This window comes from Orcinus orca, chromosome 13 (genome assembly GCF_937001465.1).
Source record: "Orcinus orca chromosome 13, mOrcOrc1.1, whole genome shotgun sequence".
NCBI classification, from domain to species: Eukaryota; Metazoa; Chordata; class Mammalia; order Artiodactyla; family Delphinidae; genus Orcinus; species Orcinus orca.
This window is the reverse complement of record NC_064571.1, coordinates 68,461,702-68,483,120: the sequence shown is the minus strand read 5'-3', so window position 1 is coordinate 68,483,120 and position 21,419 is coordinate 68,461,702. Positions and strand designations below refer to the sequence as shown.

The following is a 21,419-nucleotide window of genomic DNA, read 5'->3' as shown; positions in this document are numbered from 1 at the left end:
TTTCTTCCCTCCTCTCCTTCCTTTTTTTTTCTCACAGTACAGGGAGTAACGGGCAGATGCTAAAGATCATAAGATCGAGGATGGAGGAGGAGAAACCGGTCAGAGAGTGGCAATACATAATCTATTGGCACTGCTTTAAAACTTGTTTAAAAATTTAAAAAGCACTGATCTTCAAAGTTATAAAGTCTGACACCACAACATCTGTGGACAGTTGCCACTTGTCCCTCTCTCCTGATCTCACTGAACTGCAATCACAATTCAATAGTTATCAGATAAAAAAAACGTACAATGACCAAAAATGCATGTACTGCCAGGACTGTTTCTAGAGGTTAGGAATTGGGATCCAGAGACATCCCTAAGGGTGGCTGAATGGGAGTACGCCTGAAAAAGGGTCCACACCAATAGTACAGTAAACCTCAGAATCACCTGAGAAACTTACACAACCATAAAATAAAACAGAGTCCCATAGAAATCAAAGCTGCAATGACATACTGTATTCCATCCACCAGATGAACAAAAATGACAAAGTCTGGCAATACCGGGTACTGGTGAGGATGTAGGATCCCGGATGTACTAATACATCACTAGAGGGAGTATAACTTGGTGCCACCACTTTGGAAAATACACTGGATTATCTATTGAAATGGCAGCTGTACCTTGTGACCCAGAAATTCCACTCCAAGTTCTACGCTCTAGAGAAACTCTTGGACGTGCATACGCACCAAGAGGCATGCACAAAAATGCTGACAGTAGTGTTGTTGGTAATAGCAAAAGCCTGGAAACAACCCAAGTATCTAATGACAGTGGAAGAGAGAAATTGTGGTATTTTTCTGCAATGGATTCAAAACCAAATGAACCACAGCTACATGCGTCAAAATGAGCAAATCACAGAACAAAAACATTATTCCATTTATATAACAGGTTGCAAATCTAATCTATATGTTGTTTGAGGCTATATACATAAGTGGTAAGGCCACAAAGAAAGCAAATGAATGATTAACACAAAGTGCAGGATAATATTTACCTCTGGGGAAAGGGAGAGATTTTTGATCTGGGTGGGGGACAGAAGAGATTGTAAAGGGACCGACAACATTCAAATTCTTACACTTGGTGATGAGAATACAAGTACTGATTTTACTGTAATCTTTAATCCTTGCATATATGTTATATCTACTTTTTTGCACATGCTAGCTTTCATAGTAAAATTTTAAAATCTACAGATTTCTAGGCTCTATCTCAGATCTACTGAATCAGAATTAGGCTATAGCACTTAGGAAGTATTTTTTTATAAGTTCTCCAGAATATTCGGAGGCATTATTGGGTTAAGAGCACACACCTACACACATACACACCCTACGTTACACAACAGTATCCAGATGAAAGCAGCTTAAAATATGTATCAAAGTCAAGAAATTTCAAGAGAGTCATAAAAATAGAAAAGGTCAGCCTGGGAGAGTGTGTAGAAAAGAAAGGTGCCTCATAGTTCAGGGCTCAAGGCTGATGTAGAAGCCTGGGAGCATTAGTTACTAGTTATTAGTCTCCCATGAGCGTACTTGAGCCCTGTCCCTGTTAGTTTCCCAAGAGCATCTGTCTGAGATAATCACCCCTAAGAACTGGGCCCACAGCAGGCTGTCACCACAGCTTTCGCTACAAAGACAGAAACATGATATGGTGAAAAGTATTCTGGTCTATGACTCATCACGGCAGACATCTAGACCTGGACCCACATGTATAAGCTGATCTTTAGCAAGTTGCTTCCCCTCTCTGAGCCCTAGCTTTCCCATCTGTCCTGACTCCCTCACAAAATTGGAATCCAATGAGACAGTGCAGTTGGAAGGGCTTTGCAAACTGAAAATACTACTCTGAATGTCCAGTAAGTCCAGTACTATGTCAGTTATCATTTCTTCCTGAAAGTTAGAAATATAGGTGGTCTATTCTGGGTCAGTAAAGTTTTCTGAGTCCAAGGAATTGGGAGCTCTAAGATTTGCCTTAAAGAGACCTGAGGCAGTGCTAGGGCTTAGTGCCTCCACATCTCTCTCTAAAAACTCAGCAAATATTTAACAAGCACCCACTACTTACCCTCAGCCTACCTTTTCCAGTCCTGATAATTTAGAAGAGGATGTTCATAAACAGCAAAGAACTACTGGAAGCACCTTGCAGAACTAATATGCAGTCTAAATATTCATTAATGGCTTTGAAACTAACATTTAACTCAGTTATACAACACCTTCCAAATTAGGATTGCCAGATTTAGCAAATAAAAATGTACAACACTCAATTACATTTGAATTTTTTAGTATAATTTGAATAATTTTTAAGTATAAGTATGTCCCAACTATTGCATGAGACATACTTATACTAAAAAATCATTTGTTATTCACTGGAAGCCCAAAGTTAACTGGATGTCCTGTGTTTTAACTGGCAACCCCATTCCAAATGAACAAACAGATTAACATTTTCTTCTATATTTACATTGGGAAATCTGCATGAAAGAGAGCTATGAAATCCTATTTTCTTTCATTAATAAGAGCGTAAAGGGTTGGATTGATCCTGAAATTGGACTTGCAACCTCCTCTTCCTTGTATAGCCCAAGAAGACATGAAGAGGCACAGATATTACAGGTTTCAAAGGAAACAGGATGGAACAGGGGTAGAGAAGCCTCAAAATTTCAAACAGAAATAGACATCCCAGCCCCATCCTGGCCCATCTGGGACGCTTTGCAGTGGCCTCTACCCTTACCTCTGGGCATCTCCTTGGCATGCTCCTCTTCGGGCCCATCCAACAGGTCCATCTGGGAAGCCTCCTCGGCAGGGACACGGCGCCAGGACCAGCTCTGGTTCCCAAGGTTGTGCAGTGGAGGGGAATACTCCAGCTCACAGGGGAAGTCAAAGCTGCACTCCAGACCTGCAAGGACAGCCAATGGTCAGTGGAGCAAACTGTCTCCCAAATGTGACCTTCCAGCCCCACTCCTCCACTCCAGGAAGTTGGCCTCCATCTCACCCACAACCTTCACCCTAACGAGGTATGGCAGGCTGTCAATTCCACAGGTGGCTGAGCTCCATGAAAAGGAGACTACAAGAGAAAAGCAGACTACGAGAAAAAAAGTGTTCTTTATATAACTCAGATTATGGGAGGTATCTTCACAGAAGGCAGGTAAAAAAAGAGCTAAACAAGTCGGACCATGAAAAGTTTTGCATCTTGTAAGGTTACCTGGTGACATGGAGAGGGCCTGAGGTCAAGTGGGCAGAGCCTGGCTTTGCAACCAGATGGGTCTGAATCTAAGTCAGGCAAGAAAATTAACCTCTCTGGCCTGAAATTTCCTCACTTGTACATTGGGGATGATAATTTCTACCTCTGGAGATTGCTGTAAGAACTAGTAGTATAATTCATTATCTGTACACATGAGTCTGGTCCACAGTTGATGCTCAGGAAAAATCCTCATCAGGATCCTAACTGAGAAGAGAAGGCCAAAGGGAACTTAAGCTACTCACAACCCTGTTTGACAGCCCTATCATCTATTCAATCACCCTCCAGAGAGGAGAGCCAAGGCTGTGATAGCTAATGAGTTTATTCTCTCTTGGGGAGGGAATGGGGAAGGTCACTGGGTAAGGAGAGAGAGAAGAGGCAGAAAGAGGCTGTGTCCTGGGACTCTGTGTGATCGCTTTCTGGGCTTTTTTTTTTTTTTTTTAAACATCTTTATTGGAGTATAATTGCTTTACAATGGTATGTTAGTTTCAGCTTCACAACAAAATGAATCAGTTATATATACACATATGTTCCCATATCTCTTCCCGCTTGCGTCTCCCTCCCTCCCACCCTCCCTATCCCACCCCTCCAGGCGGTCACAAAGCACCGAGCTGATCTCCCTGTGCTATGCGGCTGCTTCCCACTAGCTATCTACCTTATGTTTGGTAGTGTATATATGTCCATGCCTCTTTATTGCTTTGTCACCGTTTACCCTTCCCCCTCCCCATATCCTCAAGTCCATTCTCTAGTAAGTCTGTGTCTTTATTCCTGTTTCACCCCTAGGTTTTTCATGACATTTTTTTTTTCTTAAATTCCATATATATGTGTTAGCATACGGTATTTGTCTCTCTCTTTCTGACTTACTTCACTCTGTATGACAGACTCTAGGTCTATCCACCTCATTACAAATAGCTCAATTTCGTCTCTTTTTATGGCTGAGTAATATTCCATTGTATATATGTGCCACATCTTCTTTATCCATTCATCCGATGATGGACACTTAGGTTGTTTCCATCTCTGGGCTATTGTAAATAGAGCTGCAATGAACATTTTGGTACATGACTCTTTTTGAATTATGGTTTTCTCAGGGTATATGCCCAGTAGTGGGATTGCTGGGTCATATGGTAGTTCTATTTGTAGCTTTTTAAGGAACCTCCATACTGTTCTCCACAGTGGCTGTATCAATTTACATTCCCACCAACAGTGTAAGAGGGTTCCCTTTTCTCCACACCCTCTCCAGCATTTATTGTTTCTAGATTTTTTGATGATGGCCATTCTGACTGGTGTGAGATGATATCTCATTGTAGTTTTGATTTGCATTTCTCTAATGATTAATGGTGTTGAGCATTCTCAACATGCATGAATCATCCTTGTGTCCAATCATTCCACGTCTGCCCTACTTTTAGGATACACTTACCTTCTCTTTCCCTTGCCTTGCTTGTTGTTTATTACCCAAAGTGGCTGAAGTACTTTGTACCTAGAAGGCCTCAATGCTCACTGAAGGATCAATAGAATATGTGCCCAAAACCAAATTAGTCATCCACCCTTTACTTCATCATCTCCCTTTAGCCCTGGGGATGTGAAGAAAGGGAAAATTTGATATAAAGACCATTGGATGGGAATATGGGGAATTTGATTGGTATCCAGGCTTGGCCAGTCTCTTCTCACATATGGAACTTGGTGCCCTCATCTGTAAATAAGAGGTTTAGACTTGATGATTCTAGAAACAAGTACCCAGTGAAACCTGGGTTCCAGCTCCAACTCTGCCATTGATTTGCTGGTTACCTTGAATAAGCCACTTAACCTCTCTGGGCCTTAAATTCATCAAATACAGAATGAGACCCACACTAGATGTCTTCTAAAGCTCCTTCCTGATTCGACTTTTTTTTTTTAACATCTTTATTGGAGTATAATTACTTTAAAATGTTGTGTTAGTTTCTGCTGTATAACAAAGTGAATCAGCGATACGTATATCCCCATATCCCCTCCCTATCCCACCCCTCTAGGTGGTCACAAAGCACCGAGCTGATCTCCCTGTGCTATGCGGCTGCTTCCCACTAGCTATCTATTTTACATTTGGTAGTGTATATATGTCAATGCTACTCTCTCACTTCATCCCAGTTTACCCTTCCCCTTCCCCGTGTCCTCAAGTCCATTCCCTACCTCTGCGTCTTTATTCCTGCTGATTTGACTTTTTTAAGATTCCAAAGTCCTTGCTCTCAGAAGGGTTATAACTAATTTGATAAATCAATCTGTGCAGTGGTGCTAATGACTACTAACTCCCAATTATCATTGTGCATTTTAACAGCTGCTTCTGGAGCTACTGCTACCTTGATCTCCAAGATGAGTCTCCTGTTGGGAATTTCAGGAGGCAGAGGAGAAGTAGGGCCAAGACTAGTGCAGGTAGCCAGTCACTGGAATGTCCTTTAGTTACACCATAGAAGATGGCCCTGCCCTGGAGTAGGAGCAAAATAATGCCCACTGACATTGGCCAAACGATCTAAGTTTAGGGGGGGAAGAAAAAAATCCTTCAATTACCCTTCTATTAAAGTATCTTTCTACTTCTCAACCAGCCGAGATTTATGTACCAGCTGCTCTCCAGGAGCTGCCATCCTTCTGGTCCTAAGGTTAATACCACTCGCCCTTTCACGATTCAGACAATTCACCTTTATAATGTCAAGCTGAAACAGGCAGAGCTAGCCTTGTTTGAGTTGACAGGCCACTTGCTGCCTACATATTTTATCAGCCTTGAAGAATTTCTACCTGCCTCTGGGGGCTGAGCTGCTGCTATGAGTTGGTGTCCATGAATTGTAGGCTGTCTTAATCTTCAAGACTTGCTTGCCAGGAAGCTGGTTTGAGAGCAGAATGCAAGGAGAAGAAAACCGATCCAACATTTTGTACTTTGTAGCACAAAAATTATTCTTATAACGAAAGGTGTAGCCATTAAACCTGGCTCCTCTGGGGATGATTAACAAGACCCATCCACATTAGTGAATGATCAAGTCAGAAGGTGGGAGAGAAAGCTACTGGCCACCTCCATCCCACATCAACAATTACTGGTTCCTTTCCCAAAGCGTCAACTTCTGAGGCCCATCCTCCATCTTGACTTTTCTTCTCCAATTAAAGTCATCCTATTTCTATTTGGGACAGAAGTGTGGCATGCCAGCTCAGACACTGCCTGGCAAATGCGCTGTGTGCATATTAGACAAACAGACAACAGAATATACAACCCCAGTCTCAAGTGCCATCAGTCCTTGGATCTTTGAACTCTGGAGAGTGTGATAATCAGCTGTGTTTGGGTCAGACCCTGCCTAGTAAAACAAGCTAGGCAGATACTCCTGTTATCAAATGGGTTCATTTTGAAATTCTTACCCTGAGGCAGCTTCTCTTTAGCTGTCAAAGATGTACTCTTTGGCTTTAAATAGGAATGGAGTTAACGTTATTGCTCATTTTGGGTGAAATCAGATTGGGCTTTTCTATATTCTGATTTAATTTCTTATAAAATTTCTACACAGGTTTCTCTCTCCTTTGCTAGCCTCTGTGCCTTTCGTGCAATAATACCTGGGATTTGCCTTCTCTAAAAACACCAGGTTAAGCCTCATTTTCCTTAGGCCTTTTCTGAGTTTCTAGACCTAGGGTGCTTCTTGGATCTCTCTCTTTAGCCCTCCTCTGACTCCGCCCCTTTGTGGTGGATGCTGTAGAGTCTCTCCTACAGGCAGGACTCAGAGGGGCTAAGGGTTTCCGTGAGGTGTTCAGCCTTAAGCAACCCAATGGTTGAACAGGTCCATGCCCAAGGAGAGGGGCGGGAAATCACATTCACTGACCCCGGCTGTCTGCCAGGGACTGTGCTAAGGAGTTTCTTATATCACTGTATTTAATCTACTGAACAAAACTGAGAAGGGAATTGTGTCTTCTCTTTAAAGCTGAGGAAACTGAGGCTCAGGAAGTTTACTCTACTTGTACAAAGACCAAAGGACTACCCTACGGCAGAGCCAGAATGTGACCCAGGGCTGGTTAATGCTGAAGATCTAGATGTTATTCATCACACCTCCACAGCTTCAGAATTTTAATCCAGGGCCAACAGATTAAATTATATATGAGAAACCTATGAAGTGCTATATTTCGGTTATTATTAGATACTAAGTCTGCAACCTTTTCATACCTGTAAAGGCTTCTGTACTACCCTAAGGAGACAGATCTGTATTTCCTCTGTGTCAGGTCCATTTTACAAAGTGACTGACCTTCAGAAGAATCCAGAGATTTCGACCTTCCTTTTTACATACCTGTTTGGAACCAGGAGAATCTAACTTTCCAGAACCTCCTAACACATTGTTGAAATCACTGCTCCCCACTTTCTAGTCACTTCCATCATGGAAGAAAGATAAAGTAATGGAATCTTCTGGAAATAGTTGGCCTGCTGAGAGGAGTGTCAAGTGCTGTGAAGGGAAAGGTCTTGGTAGAGCAGTGAGGATAGTTCCAGGCTCAGTCCTGCACACAGCAGCTGAGGGGCCTCAGCACGTCCATTCCTATTTCTGTGTCTGGCTTTCTGCATTTGAAAATGAAAGAGATGAAGCATACCCCCTCTACAGTGCCCTCCATCTCTGAAGGTCAGTGATTCTATAGAGCTCATCTTTGGCCAACACAACCAAACCTACAGACTGTTGGTCCCCTCACCCTGCCTGCCTCTAAATGAGGGCCTGCTGTCATCCCTAAAGCAGGTTCCCCAGGGAAGGAGGTGGAATGTGCATCACACTCCATGGGGTCTCAGTTTGCCTCAAGATTGTCAAAGAATTAAGAAGGAAGGTTCAGGCAAGTTTTACAGATGACTGTGCGAGGGTGAATGTGTGTGTGTGTGTGTGTGTGTGTGTGTGTGTGTGTGTATTCATGCATTTTTATCAGTCTGTACCCATATTCTGAAATCTTCCAGGATATGAATCATATTTCAAAAACTGAATTAACAGCTTCAAGGAATTGTTCTAGTATAAAACACAGCCATTCAGAAGAATGGCACAGTAACCCATCAGAAGAACCCTGTGGTGGCCCTGCCCGGAGTGATGCAGTTCCCTTGGCTGTAGTGAGTTGGCAGTGACCAAGCACTTTGACACTGAATCTGAAGGTGGAAATCTAGCCTCTGGGAATGTGTGAAACTACCAAATCAATCATGCCCAACACCTGTGCCTAGGAAGCGAGCCTTGGCCACTTGGGCAGAGATGGGGATCTTCCCAGCCTGCGCTACAAGAAGGAGATTGCATGGAAGTTTCAGGCACCGTCCATAACACGACAGAAGGGTAACAGGGAGACGTGGTGTACTTTGGACCCTTGGGTCTTCCCTTGGGTGGACTTAGAAAATCCAGCAGCCCTCCTATATATCCAGATTGACCTCAGGCTCCCAAAAAATCCCTTAGATCAAGGTCCTTTGTACCTCCTTCATCCTAACCCTGTAGTTTCCTAATTCAAATTAGGGGCCTCCTTTAGATTTTAAGACATGCCTCCCAAGGCTGGCTGGTTTCCAGATGACCACAGGTGGCAGATGCCAGCCTGGGCAGGTCCATAGGAGCCCACTGGTTGATGTCGCCCAGCCTCAGCCCAGCTCGAGGACTGGAAGCAAATAACACAGAGTGAAAAGCAGAGTCATAAAAAAGGAGAAGAATGCCATGTTTATCAATCCCATGATACTTCACCCTTCATTTTGTCTCTTATTACACGTGTTCCAGAAGTCAAGCTTGGGGTTGGACTTATGCTCTCGACTCTGGTAGCACGGGGTATATGTTTACAGAGGAGCCCAGACAGGGGGAACTCCATGAAGGCCTGTGGGAAGTACTTTCTTAATTGATAACATTTACTGAGGGCTTACCATGGTCAGACAGTATGCCAGGCACCCTACATCATTATCTTATTGAATCCCTATGAAGTAGGCAGGACTCTTATCCCCATTTGACAGAGGATGACACTGGGGCTTAGAGAAATGAAGTCACACCTGAAGTTACTCAGACAGGAAGTGACTGTTTGGGCTTCCATTGACCTGCTTCCTCCATGGGACCACAAGGCCTTGATGTCAGTATCTCACAAACGGAATTATGAACTGAAAAGGTAGCAGAAAGACCTCCCCTCATTTAGAGCCACAGACACCAGCAGGAGTCAGACCTGCAGTGAGGGAGGACAGGAACTGGGCCCATGCAGGGACAGGCAGGGCCACGCTGGAGGCAGGACAGAAGCCGAAGCATCTGAGCTGTCCTTAAAGGCCCTGATCCCACCTTCACAAAGGTGGAGTTGGGATACCCTAGGTGAGGACTGAGTCAGTGTATACATCCGTAAGATCCAAGTCTTAATCCCCGTAGGCATGACTCAGGAAGCCAAGCCTACAGGTGCATTAAAGTCTGGGGCTCAATGTTCGTGTCTATGTTTCCTGACATCTTCTGGGATATCCTTTGTGTTTCCTGGGTAGGGATGAGGGTTACAGGTAAGGGAACTGACAGTGGGATGGGCAAGTTTTCTTTGGCCATCAGGGGCCCACAAGAGAGTTTATTCAACTGTATACTCGGCCCTGGGATCTGCATCTGAAAACAGAGAATTATCAGGTTTGCTACTAGTTTAAATATGGCAACATGACTGTGATTTTGTCTTGGGGTTACTTTTCTGTCTCTAGTTATCTTGACCCAGTGTTTAAATACTGGGATGCTGATAGCCTGACACGGGGCCTGATGGCCCTCACTTGCTGAATGGTGGTCTCTCTGGTCCTACCCAGCTCTGCAGTCTTTTCCTATCTCTGCCCATATGTCTTATTCATTAAGCAACCTTAACACCATCATGGTTGTTTCTCAGGGATAGGGCACAAGACCTGAGATCTGACTCCAATCCTGCCACTTGTCAGCTGTGCAGTGCAGGGCACTCTCTCCCTCTCTCTGAGTCTCAGTCATCTTAGTGATAAGACTAACTTCCCAGAACTGCTAGGAGGACTCAGTGAGATGATCCATGTGCTTGGAATGGAGAATTTCCAGTGCACATTAGCTGATTCAGAATTTACATAGCCATGCCCTTTTGAACACAGCTTTCTGTTTACCAGGAGAAACGGTATTTATGTGGGGCAGTCAACTGATGGCACATGGCCATTTCCTTAGTATTCTGCTGTACCGTGGGAAAGTCGGTAGTTCGGCCTGAAGGTGATATTCGCAGAGTCAGCTGTTAGAACTTGAAGTGACATTTGAGGTTGTTTCTTCCATTGGACAGGTGAAAACACCAAGACCCAGGCAACGGAAAAGACTTATCCAGGGTCATGTGGCTGGTCAGGAAGTCCTTCACACACAGTTCGGAGGGCATTTCTCCTGGCTGTGGAGGCCTTTCCGAATGCCATCCTCTCCAGTAGGCACCAGGCCTGGGCCGGACTGAAAATCAGAGTTACTGAATCACCAGCTCTCCCCTCCTCAGGCTTGGCTTATTGGCACGTTTAAGCCGAGGCTGGACTGATTCATGGGTGGCATATACAAATGCCAATGTATTCCTGACAAACCTGATTTGTATATTCAGTAAAGAACCATGTGAAGCTTCATACACATGTGGCAATTTTCTTATAGGTGGCCTTTAGACGTCATAAAATAGAGCTTTATATTTGAAACTACAGTTCACTACATAAAGCTCCAGGAACCAGCATTCTCGAAATACTGTCAGTCCTTAAGAATTGTATCCAGCTCAAGGGAACTCCCTCGGCTGCCACCAATCCTGAGGCACAAAATGGGGTCTCCTTTTCTCAAGGGATTCCCCAGAACTTTCCAATTGTTGCCCTCAAGGTCATGAAGGACCTTGAGGACCATCTTAGAGGAAGAAACTGAGGCCCAGAGACATGATGGGGCTTGCCAAAGGATGCATGGTGGGTGAGTTGCAGGATTCATACTAAAATCCAGTTCCTGACCTTGCAATTTTTACTATTTTCATTCAAAGCTGTGGGTAAAAAACAAACAAAACAATACCTTAAATAATTCTTAAAATTCGAAAAAATCTATACTGTGTTTTTCTGGAATAAGCTGGCAAAAACATACATGGCTAGGTTTCAACCATTTCCCAATGATTTGATGGCTCAGATAATCTCCAATAAGGCTTTCTGGCTTCTTTCATCCTAAATGTCCTCTTCTGCCAACAAGCTGCTTTTTGATGGTTGCTGGAATCTCCTGCTGGAGAGCAAGTCTGTGCACAGGCCAGAAGCTACGGTGAGAACAAAGGGAGGAAAAAGGGTGGCCTAGGAGCGAAAGGGGAAGATCACTAGAGTATTCTTGGAAACTCTTCCGGCTCTGGGCCAATCAGCCTTGTGCTTTTGGGCAATTTATTTAACCACTTGAGTCTGGATTTCCTCATGGATAAACCAGAGAGAATTATCACAGTAATGATGCTGATAAAAATCATAAAAATAATATTATCTGCTGTGACAATCAAATAAGGTAACGAATGTGGAAGTGCTCTCTTACCAATGAGATACTGTATGTGGATATTCTTACCACCTAGGGCCTGTGCTGCAGAACACATCAACATCACTTGATCTCCCTGTGCCTCAGGTTTACCACCAGGAACCTGGAGATGAGCTGAACTGACTTGACCTTGGAGGACTCAGGGAGATGCTATCCAGAACAGATACCCTCCTCCCTTCCCTGTCTTGTATCAAAACCTCAGAGGGGCACCAGGATGTCTGGGGGATAAACAGAAGCATAGATCCTGCGTGCGGTCTGGCTGCTCAAGGTGAAAGCTTGGCTCTGTCACTTACTAGCTGTGTTATCCCAGGGCAAATTATTTAATCTCCCTGTGGCTCAATTTTTTCACTTTAAAATAGGGATTAAAACAGGGGCCACCTCAGGAAACCGTGAGGAGGATTAAATGCAATACACACATCAAGCACCTGGCGTGGGGACTTGCACATCGTTTGATTATTACTAAGTGATGGCAGTCATTGCTCTTGCTCTCCAGGTGGCTCCAGGCTCAGCCACGACAGAGGGGAGATAAAAGGCATGTCCAGCACGGCAGGCAGAACTTTGCCTATGTCAAACTTTGTTGAAGCTCCTCACTCAATCTTTGTTTTTTGATGTGCTGATCAAGCTTCCCTTTGGAAGTGAAGTCATGCTAGACCTTGAGTAAGAAGATCTAGGTTCTAGCCCTGGCTCTGAGGTGTTACTTCAAGCTAGTCCCTTAAGCTCTCTAGGCCTCAGTTTCCTCATCTGAAAAATAAAGTAGTGGAATGAAATGAGTCTCATCCATCTCCACCATTCTAAGATCCATTTTCCCTTTGGACAGATGGCTGAAGCAAGCGCTCTAACTTGGTTCTAGCCAGCTGGTCAGCAGAATCCCAAGATTCCTGACTTCCAGCTCAGGCTCAGATGATTAGAGACTTCCACTCCCCCTTTCTGGGTTATCTCCTAAAGGAGCACTTAGCCCACCAGTCACCTTTGATGTTAATCCACCAGCTGCCATCAACATCTTGTCACACACTTTATAAGACCTGCCCCCCGTCTGCCCCCCTCCCACCAACCACTGTTCATTTGTCGTGGTGTCCCAGAACTGAAATCATTCAATTCTTTCCCACCGCTTGCCCCCTACAATGCATCTGGGAACCAATTGCCCAATTCAAGACATCTGTTTAGCTCACTTATAATCAAGCTGCAGCAAAGAAGGGCCAAGTCTCCTTCAATCAATTAATTATATAAATGCAGCCTCGGAAGACAATCTCAGAAGAGGATGTGTGTGCATGCATGTTCACAATGGTGGGAGATTGGCACAGAAAGCTCAATTCTCATTTCTCTTATCTGTGGACATAACAATATTACAGATTGAAGAAACAGGACTTGGCTCTTCATCCCAGAACAGAAAATTGAAAATAATTAGACTTCTGAAGTTAACAGCCTCCTCATTTTATAGATGGGAAAACTGAGGCTCAAGAAGGTGAAGTGACTTGGCCAAAGTGGAATGGCCTAGGGCCTGGAGAAGCAGAAAGCTAAGACCAAAATCCAGATTGGACTTCCAGTCCAGTTTTCTGCCTACAATTTATGCAGAACATGGTACCTCTAAGAGAACGAGGCCAGCTCCAGAGAGCATGGTGAAAACCCTGGTAATTTGTACACTGCTCAGCATGACATCCACCCAGATGAGATCATTCCTGAAACCAGATGGTTGGAGGAGAGCTCTGAGTAGTGTGGTAGCCCCAATAACCAGAAAAGGTCTTGGGAAGCCTTGACCTCAGAACATGCAAGATGGTCCTCCCCACTTACTCTTCTGTCTCTTCTGGTGAGGATCTCCTGAGTGTTGGAGGTGAACATGAGGTTCCTCCCTGATGCCAATCTCAAAACACAGCCTTCCCTAGCACAAACCCTGTGACCTTCAGAAACTCCCAATCTAGTGGGAGAGATGGACTTACTCACGCCTGGCTCTCACGGTAAGCAGACCTGGTGAAGCCAGGAGGACACAGAACAAGAGAGACCTTCTGCCTGAAGGATCACAGGCTCAGGGAGGAGGCAACTTTTGGGCTGCATCTTGAAGGATGGAAGGATATTGACAGATGATAGAGGTTTAGCTAGGAAGTTTGTTAAGAATAGAGGAAGGAATGAGGTTATTCCAGGGAGGTGGGTAACTAGTATTGCTTATTTTTATGTAGTTGTATGAATTTTGAAGCTGGACTGCATAGCATTAAATTCCAGCTCAGATAGTATCATGGTTAAAGGTAAAGTGCTTTCAGGTCCCAGAGGACAAAGTTAGGGACTTAAAGAAAGTTAAGGAAATATTTTCTAGCAAATAGAGCCATGCCACCAAAATGCAGGCTATTGGCTTCTCACTGGAGTGGTCTGATTCCTCTTCAGAGAGCATTAGTGAGGCACCTGTGCTCCAGCACATGGAACTCTGTCCTTATAGTCAGTCCTGACAGTAATGCCATCAATTAGGAATCATGACCATTCCCATTTTTCAGATGACAAACAGAATCAAAGAGAGTGGCTTGAGTCACTGAAGGTAATAACACTCATAAGAACCAGAGCTGGCAATGAATTCCACAACTCAATCCCAACTTGAGTTTCTTCCCCACTGTTCAAACAGAGGCTGGGATACGTCTTGCTTGGATGTCACAGAGGAGATTCAAATAGGCAACTAGGAGGTGAATGAAAGACCTGTGGTTCCCAAACCTAATCCTACAGTCCCCAGGCCCCAGAATCTTGTTTTTAAGAAGCTCTCCAGGTGATGGTGAGGCAAGTAGACTGAGTCTGGATGTGACTTTACCCGCACCGGGATGGTATGGACTCTACACTGATGCAACCCTTAGGGCAGCATGAACCCGCTGAGCTGACAGAGATCGAAGGAATTAAAGTGATGATATGAGTAAAGCAATGCTCAGAAGTAACATGTGAGGAAATTCTCTGCAGCCCAAGTACTGAGGAAATATGAGCCATCACCCACGTGTCTGCTGTGGAGGGTTAGATGGGGCTCTGCCAAGCAGGCAGCCTGAGTGTGAATCTCAGCTCTGCCACTAGCCCTGGGCAGATCACTGACCTCTCTGCGCCTAGTTTCCTCAGCTGTAAGATGAGGCTGTTTGACCAGACTGCTATGGGCCCTGACAGCTCACAATCTCCACGAATTTCTCACAGACCAAATTATTCTAGGCATCTACTCAAATGGGTGGGTTAAAGTCTTGTTAATCTGAGGGTTCTTCTGACATGAAGTTTTGCACCTGAGATTGTTCTTGACAAAACATTTCATTTTAAGAGGATTTTCTCTCATTTTTCTCACTCTTGATCAGTCATTTTCCCACATATGTTTTGGACACATGTCTTTCTAGACTGGTTAGAAATGCTCTGTATACAATATCTCAGATGTCCCAAAGCTGTCAAAACAAAAATTTCCCAGCTCACTCACATCTGCTAAATATGCTTTTTTAGATTGAGGGGAAAACAAACAAACAAACAAACAAAAACAACCTGCCCAAAGTAGTTAAAGACACAGCTTTGACTTCTAAATGAAAATATGCCCAGGCCAGGAACTGTTCTCCCCTTACACACGTCTTTTCTGAAACCAATTAATATGACTTTAGGAATAAGAGCGTTTATGGGAACATCCATACCTTTTACTAAAATAGAGATCCTCAGGGGCAGAAAAGCTCCAGATTGGGAATTGAGAGACTCGAGTATACTCCTAGTTTGCCCCTGGATTGTTCAGCAAATGTTGCAATTTCATCTAGTGTATGTTTACTAAGAACCCAACCAAGTACAAAATACTGGCATAAGTACTGGGGATGCAAAGGAAACAAGATGCAGATTACTTGACCTCTAAGAGCTTACGGTCTAGGAATCATGATGATTCAGGGCCACACATAACTAAGATATGAAGAAAAGTGTGACATCAGACATGCAAAGTGCTGTGGAAAGACATTATATAACCTTCCTTAGTGAGAAAAATGGGAACAGCGAGGTCTACAACCTTGCAGGTTGTTCTAATTTGGGGTTGATTTGGTCACCAGCTGTGGGGTGTGAATGCTCACTATATGGTTTCCAAAAAGAAGCTCTACTAAATATAACAGGCAGACTATCTCTTTTTTTTAAAGAATGAATAAGGATTTTTTTATTTTTTTTTTAATGTTTGATTATTTATTTTGAAATTTACATATGGTAAAATGTCCTCATTCGGGCATACATTTCTAGAAGCCCTGACAAATGCCACAGGCTTAAAAGCCTTATTTCCCAAGTAAACCTTCCTATTAGGTTTGATGGTCCATCAGACCCAGGGGTATTGCACATATATACAAAACAATCATACAAGTATTTAAGCAGCACCATTCAGATGGACATTTAGGACCATCTTAGGCCTATGATAAAAGTGAACTAGGCTAGAATCTCTATGAGGGGCAGGAGCAAAGAGCTTGGCAAACTGTAGACACCCATTGGATGAGTGGATATATGATAGATAGATGGTAGATTAGATGGATAGATAGATAGATAGATAGATAAAAGTGACATTTATCATCTTCTCTACCTTGGGTTGGATAAATTAGACTCATCCATGATTGCTTTATTATATGACCTAGTTTACACTTGGGCCATAAAAAGGATGAAATACAAACTAGGAAAGTAACTTGAGTCATAAGAAACATCTGGGGAGTCCAGGGTTTTGTGGAGTTGGTGTCACACAGTGGGATTCTTGGAGAATTCGGGATGTTCGGGAAACAGTCAGAATGTTCTCAGATTTCAAGAGGGGGATGATACCACCCTAGTGTTACAAAAAATTCCATCAACTTTTTCCATAAGAAAAATTCTAAGGCGAAAGAGACTCAGGGCAGCCTGGGTACTCAGGAAAAGCTCTGAGATAGAAGCAGGGACTGAGCTGGGCCTTGCAAGCTAGAGCAGGTAGAATCTAGGGAGACAGGTTCAAGGGAAGGAAAAACAAATTAACTGTGGACAAAATGGAATGAGAAAGAAGGAAACATGGGGGAAGGAGGAGGTATGTAAAACAGAAAGGGTATTTACCAGAGTGAGGAAAGGCCTTCTCACAGTCCTTGTTCATTGGGTGGCTTCGACACTGTTGGTTACTCCCACATGTAAAATTCTTTACCCATTTGGTTTCTGTGGCTATTCCACCTTCTGGTTCTCCTCCTATCTTTCCTATTTCTTCATCTCTGTTTGTCATGCTCCTCTTCTGTTTACTTCTTAAATGCAACTTTCTGTATCCCTTCTGGGTCTTCAACCTCCAATCACAGCCTCAACCATAGCCTATGCTAATAATTCTCTATCACACCCCTCTCCTCAAAGCCAAGGCATGGATTTACAACTCTCTACTGGCCTTCTTCACTTGCATGTCCTGAACGCACTTCAAATGTAACTTGTTCAACAAAGATCTCACCATATTCTCCTCTCCTTCTAGACTTCGCGGTCACCATCTCTCCTTGCCAAATGTTTCTCCTCCTCCCTACTCTGATAATGGGATCTCCATCTATTCAATTACTCAAGCTGGACTCTCCCACGTGGGCAACCAAGTCATTCTCACCTTATAGCCAGAATCTCTCCCAGGTTCCCCTCCTGCCCTTCCTTTTCCAACCTATGCTTCACATGTAAGATCATATCTAAACCCTTAGTACACCCAGAATTAACTGTTTCTCCAGGCTTATCTCTCCCAGACCATCTTTACCCTGTGTCACTGGGCTTGACCTGTTCCTGGACACCCTTTTGCACATGCATTCCCTCTGCCTGGAAAGTCCTTCTCACTGATCTCAGTGGTGCCTGGGGTCCAAGGCCCAGCTCAGCAGTCTCTGTCTCCAGAACATCTGCCTTCCTAAGTCCTCCGCAGAACTGTCTTTCCCTCCTTGTGTTTCAGGGAGCTTTGGCCACGCCTCTGTTACTGCACCTGTCATACAGCAGGCATGTCTGCCTCTTCCTCAAGAGCTCCTTGTACTATTTGTATTTATCATGGCCATGTCTAGAGCAGAGACAGGCATACAGTTGGTGCTCATAGAATGTTTATATACATTATCCCATTCTCTGGGACACTAAGGGGGAAATGATGCAGGCAGATAGGTAGGGATGCAGAAACAACCCTCAGGAGGAGGTTGCTCAAGATTGGAGCAAGCTTTAGGGAGCCACCTGCCCAGGTGTGAGAGCTGAGACCATGTTAATAGGAGAAAGAATACAAGGCCAGGAGACCACACAACCCTGAGTGATCCTTTCCACGTTGTCTATCTGTTGGGCTGTCTCTGTCTCTGTTCCCCCATTCATCTCTCTCTTTCCCTTTTGTCAATTCCTTTCCCTGTCTGTGACAGTCATTTTAAATGGATCTCTTTTGACTTGTTTTTCTTCCTTTTGTGTTAGTTAGTTAATCATTCTTTTATTATCTTTTAATCTGACTTGTTTCCTTTCCGTTTCTCCTCACTCAGTCTGCCAGTAACATAGAGATAAATTGTTATTTATTAAGTGGGTCTATATGTCTTTATTTTAAAGGCAAGGAATGTGATCCAGTGGAGCATTTTAAACAAGTATCTCCTTGAAACACCTGAGCCAACTGCTTTTCACTTGATTTCCACAGACTGAGTTCATTGGTTCCCAGCAGGTCACTGGTCCTCAGGGTAACAGATGTTCCCTGCCCTCGGTCTTGTATGACTGCTGGCACTGCTGTCCCCTTTGGGACTCAGCCTTTTTGGTGAATACGTGCAGAGCCTTGTGCTTACCATGTTGTAGATAAAAATACAGAGGCAAGGGCTAGGAATGAACTTGACTTCCCAGCTCAGTGGAGCAGGGCTGGGAAGAGAACACAAAAAGGCCTGGCCTATCAGGGCAGAGGAATTGGTAAGAAAGCTTTCAGCCCTGACAATGGTCCACAAGGGATGCTCCCTTGTGGAGCTGCTTTTCACTGACACCAGGCTTCTGAGGGCAGAATGGCAGATCACGGCCAGCCACATTAAATATGTAATTTCAGAAATGTGATCAAACTGACTTCCTGCCAGAGCTATGAAGCAAATCCCACGGGGGGCTGGAGGACTTATTTGTTTTCCATTTTTGGTTCTGTGGTAGGTTGATTTTTTTTTTTTTTTTTGAGAGAGAGAGATTTAATTTACCCAGTCTTTTCAATCAGAGAAATTGATACATTAACAAGACTGGTGTTGGTGGTAGCAGCAGCAGGGGAAGTAATTAAAAAGTCTAATCTTTCTTTGTTTCCAAAAGCACCAGTCCCTAAATTGGATGGGTCCCAATGGGCTTGAAAGCAGACAAAGTTTAATAGAACTTTTATTTAAAGTCCAACAATGGCTTTGTTGTGCCCTGATGCTGAGATTTTAGGAGGAATCTTTCTTTTCCAGGATTCAGTGCTCTGGACACTGGAGGACTGGAGGGATGAAGGATTACATTAGTTTACTAGGGCTGTCATAACAAAACACTACAAAATGGATGGCTTCAAATAGCAGGAATTTATTCTCTCACAGCTTTGGAGGCCAGAAGTCTGAGATCAAGACGTTAACAGGACCATGCTCTGATGGCTCTAGGAGGATCTGTCCCAGGCCTTTCCCTAGCTTTTGGTAGTTGCTGGCAATCCTTGGCATTCCTTGGCTTGAAGATGCATCATTCTAATCTCTGCCTCCATTTTTACATGGTGTTCATCCTATGTGTCATGTCTGTATCTCTGTTTTCTCTTCTTATAAGGACATCAGTTATATTGGATTAGGGCCTACTCTAATCCAGTATGGACTCAACTTAATTGCATCTACAAAGACCCTATTTTAAAATAAGGCCACATTCATGGACACTAGGGGTATATTGAACCCATAGCAGGGACCAGAGTCTATGGTAGGGAAGGCAAGACTGCCCATAGTGCCTGGGGGGGCCTACATCCATGTCTAGGAAGAGGTGAATTACCTGGCCTACCTGGGATAGTCTCAATCTGGGGACATCAAGCCTTGGTCCTACAGCTGCCCACATCTTGGATATCAGATTGGTCATTCAGTCCAAACACCAGGTTGTCCAGGGAATGAGTGCCCTCTCCATAGAGTGGGGACTTCATCTTTGAATTAACTTTTTGATGTGGTAGAAAGAGCACTAGACTTGAAGTCAGAAAATCTGGGTTCAGTCTTCTCTAATGCTCACCACCTCTATAACTTGGGAGCACGGTTAATAAATGTCTTCAGCTCTCAATTTACATTTCTATAAAAGTGGGATATAAAATAATTTTCACTCACCACAATTTTATGACAAGCTTAAGTGAGAAAGGGGGGCATGGAAGAGTTTTGCAAAGTATCAAACTTTTCTTTTTCCAATAAATGAAAATCCTCTTTCTCTGCCTCATCTGGGTAGAAACTTTGGTTATTCTACTTTAAAAGGTGATCTGATTCTTCATACACCCAGAATAGGCAAACATGAATTAAAGGTGGGCAGGATATCATCTGCTTCTGTGGCTCTAGAACTCAAAGTGATTAAAACCCCCAGTGGCCTCAATCTCTTAGCTACCTGCAGTTACCAAATAAAACAGGTTTTTATCTGGGTAGGGAGTTGGAGTCCAATCCTTTAGGCAAGCCTGTAAATAAGTCTTAAGGCATCAGAGCTACATGATAAAAGGAAACAAATTCTTTCTTTAGATGTTCCCCCCCCCCCCCCCCCCGCCCCCAGCTTCTTCAAAGCCTTGGGGGAAGAATGTGCAGCTCTGCTTGTTGATGATGAAATTAGCAGGCTCCCATCATTCAAGACAAGAGACAAGAAAGAGCTGGAATCTGATACCAAATGCCATTGAAGAAAATATATTTTACACAACATAAAAGGCCCCAACGTAAATTAGAAGAAATATGGGGAGACTTCAAAAAGGTAGGTCAAACTTTTTCCTCAAGCAGATAATTACAGACTGGGTTGAGTAAATCTTATTAGTCTCTCTCCACCTCATCTCTTCTCATAAAACACCCATGCAAAGAAAGCCATACTCAATTCAGGACTGGACAAGCTTGCCTGAGAGGGATGGCCCGCCACTGTCTATCGTGATGCCTGTGGTCGGGTTGTTGATGCCTACCTTTGCCGCCCTCTCCTACCTCCCCCTCCAGACGTCCCCGCCCACCTCCACCCCAGAACGCAGGTGAAGACAGCCAGCCAGGCACCAAGCTCCAACACTCAGGGCCCGCATCGACTTGCTGAGTCTTGGTTACTTCTCACTGTCTGAAGAACTATCCCTTCAGGCGGCAATTTTCCAGTCAAATTTCTCTGCCCAAGTTTGAGGTCTTAAAATTAATGAAGTTGTTAACATTTCTTAAAATGTCTTTTGCGGCAGTTGAAAGGTGTGGATTTACCACCAGTGAGCCTGCTGGCCTCTTTGGTTCATAGAGAGATATGGGCTGAGCCCCGCAAACATCTTTAAGAGAACAGGAGTCTCAGTTTGCTCTGCTGTGTGTCTCAGGACTAGTCTTCAACCTCAGTGCCCCAGAGGTGCTCTTTGTGGCAACGGGCTGAGCTCCCTACAGGATTGTTTCTCTGGACAATAAGCTCTGAGAGAGCAGGAGCAAGTCTCACTTATGTTTGTTTCTGTATCACCTCTAACATTTGGCACTGAACCAGGCACACACCGGTGGTGGTGGGGACAGGTGGGTCCTTATGAGTCTCAGCTGAATTAAATATAGGAAGAGATGAAAAGGCTCTGAGATTACCACCGCACTCAGTCAAGGAGCCACCAACCAAGAATCATCTATTCTCACCCTGTGACTC

General features: G+C 44.0%; 1 protein-coding gene across 1 annotated transcript in view; it reads right to left on the bottom strand.

Annotated features, from left to right (window-relative positions):
• LOC117200783 (ALK tyrosine kinase receptor-like) overlaps positions 1-21,419 on the bottom strand; it is a 690,386-nt gene that overhangs the window by 370,902 nt on the left and 298,065 nt on the right. Inside the window, exon 4 of the mRNA XM_033425214.2 lies at positions 2,740-2,904. Within this exon, the coding sequence (XP_033281105.1) occupies positions 2,740-2,904 (165 nt within the window). The remainder of the gene's footprint in view (positions 1-2,739; positions 2,905-21,419) is intronic.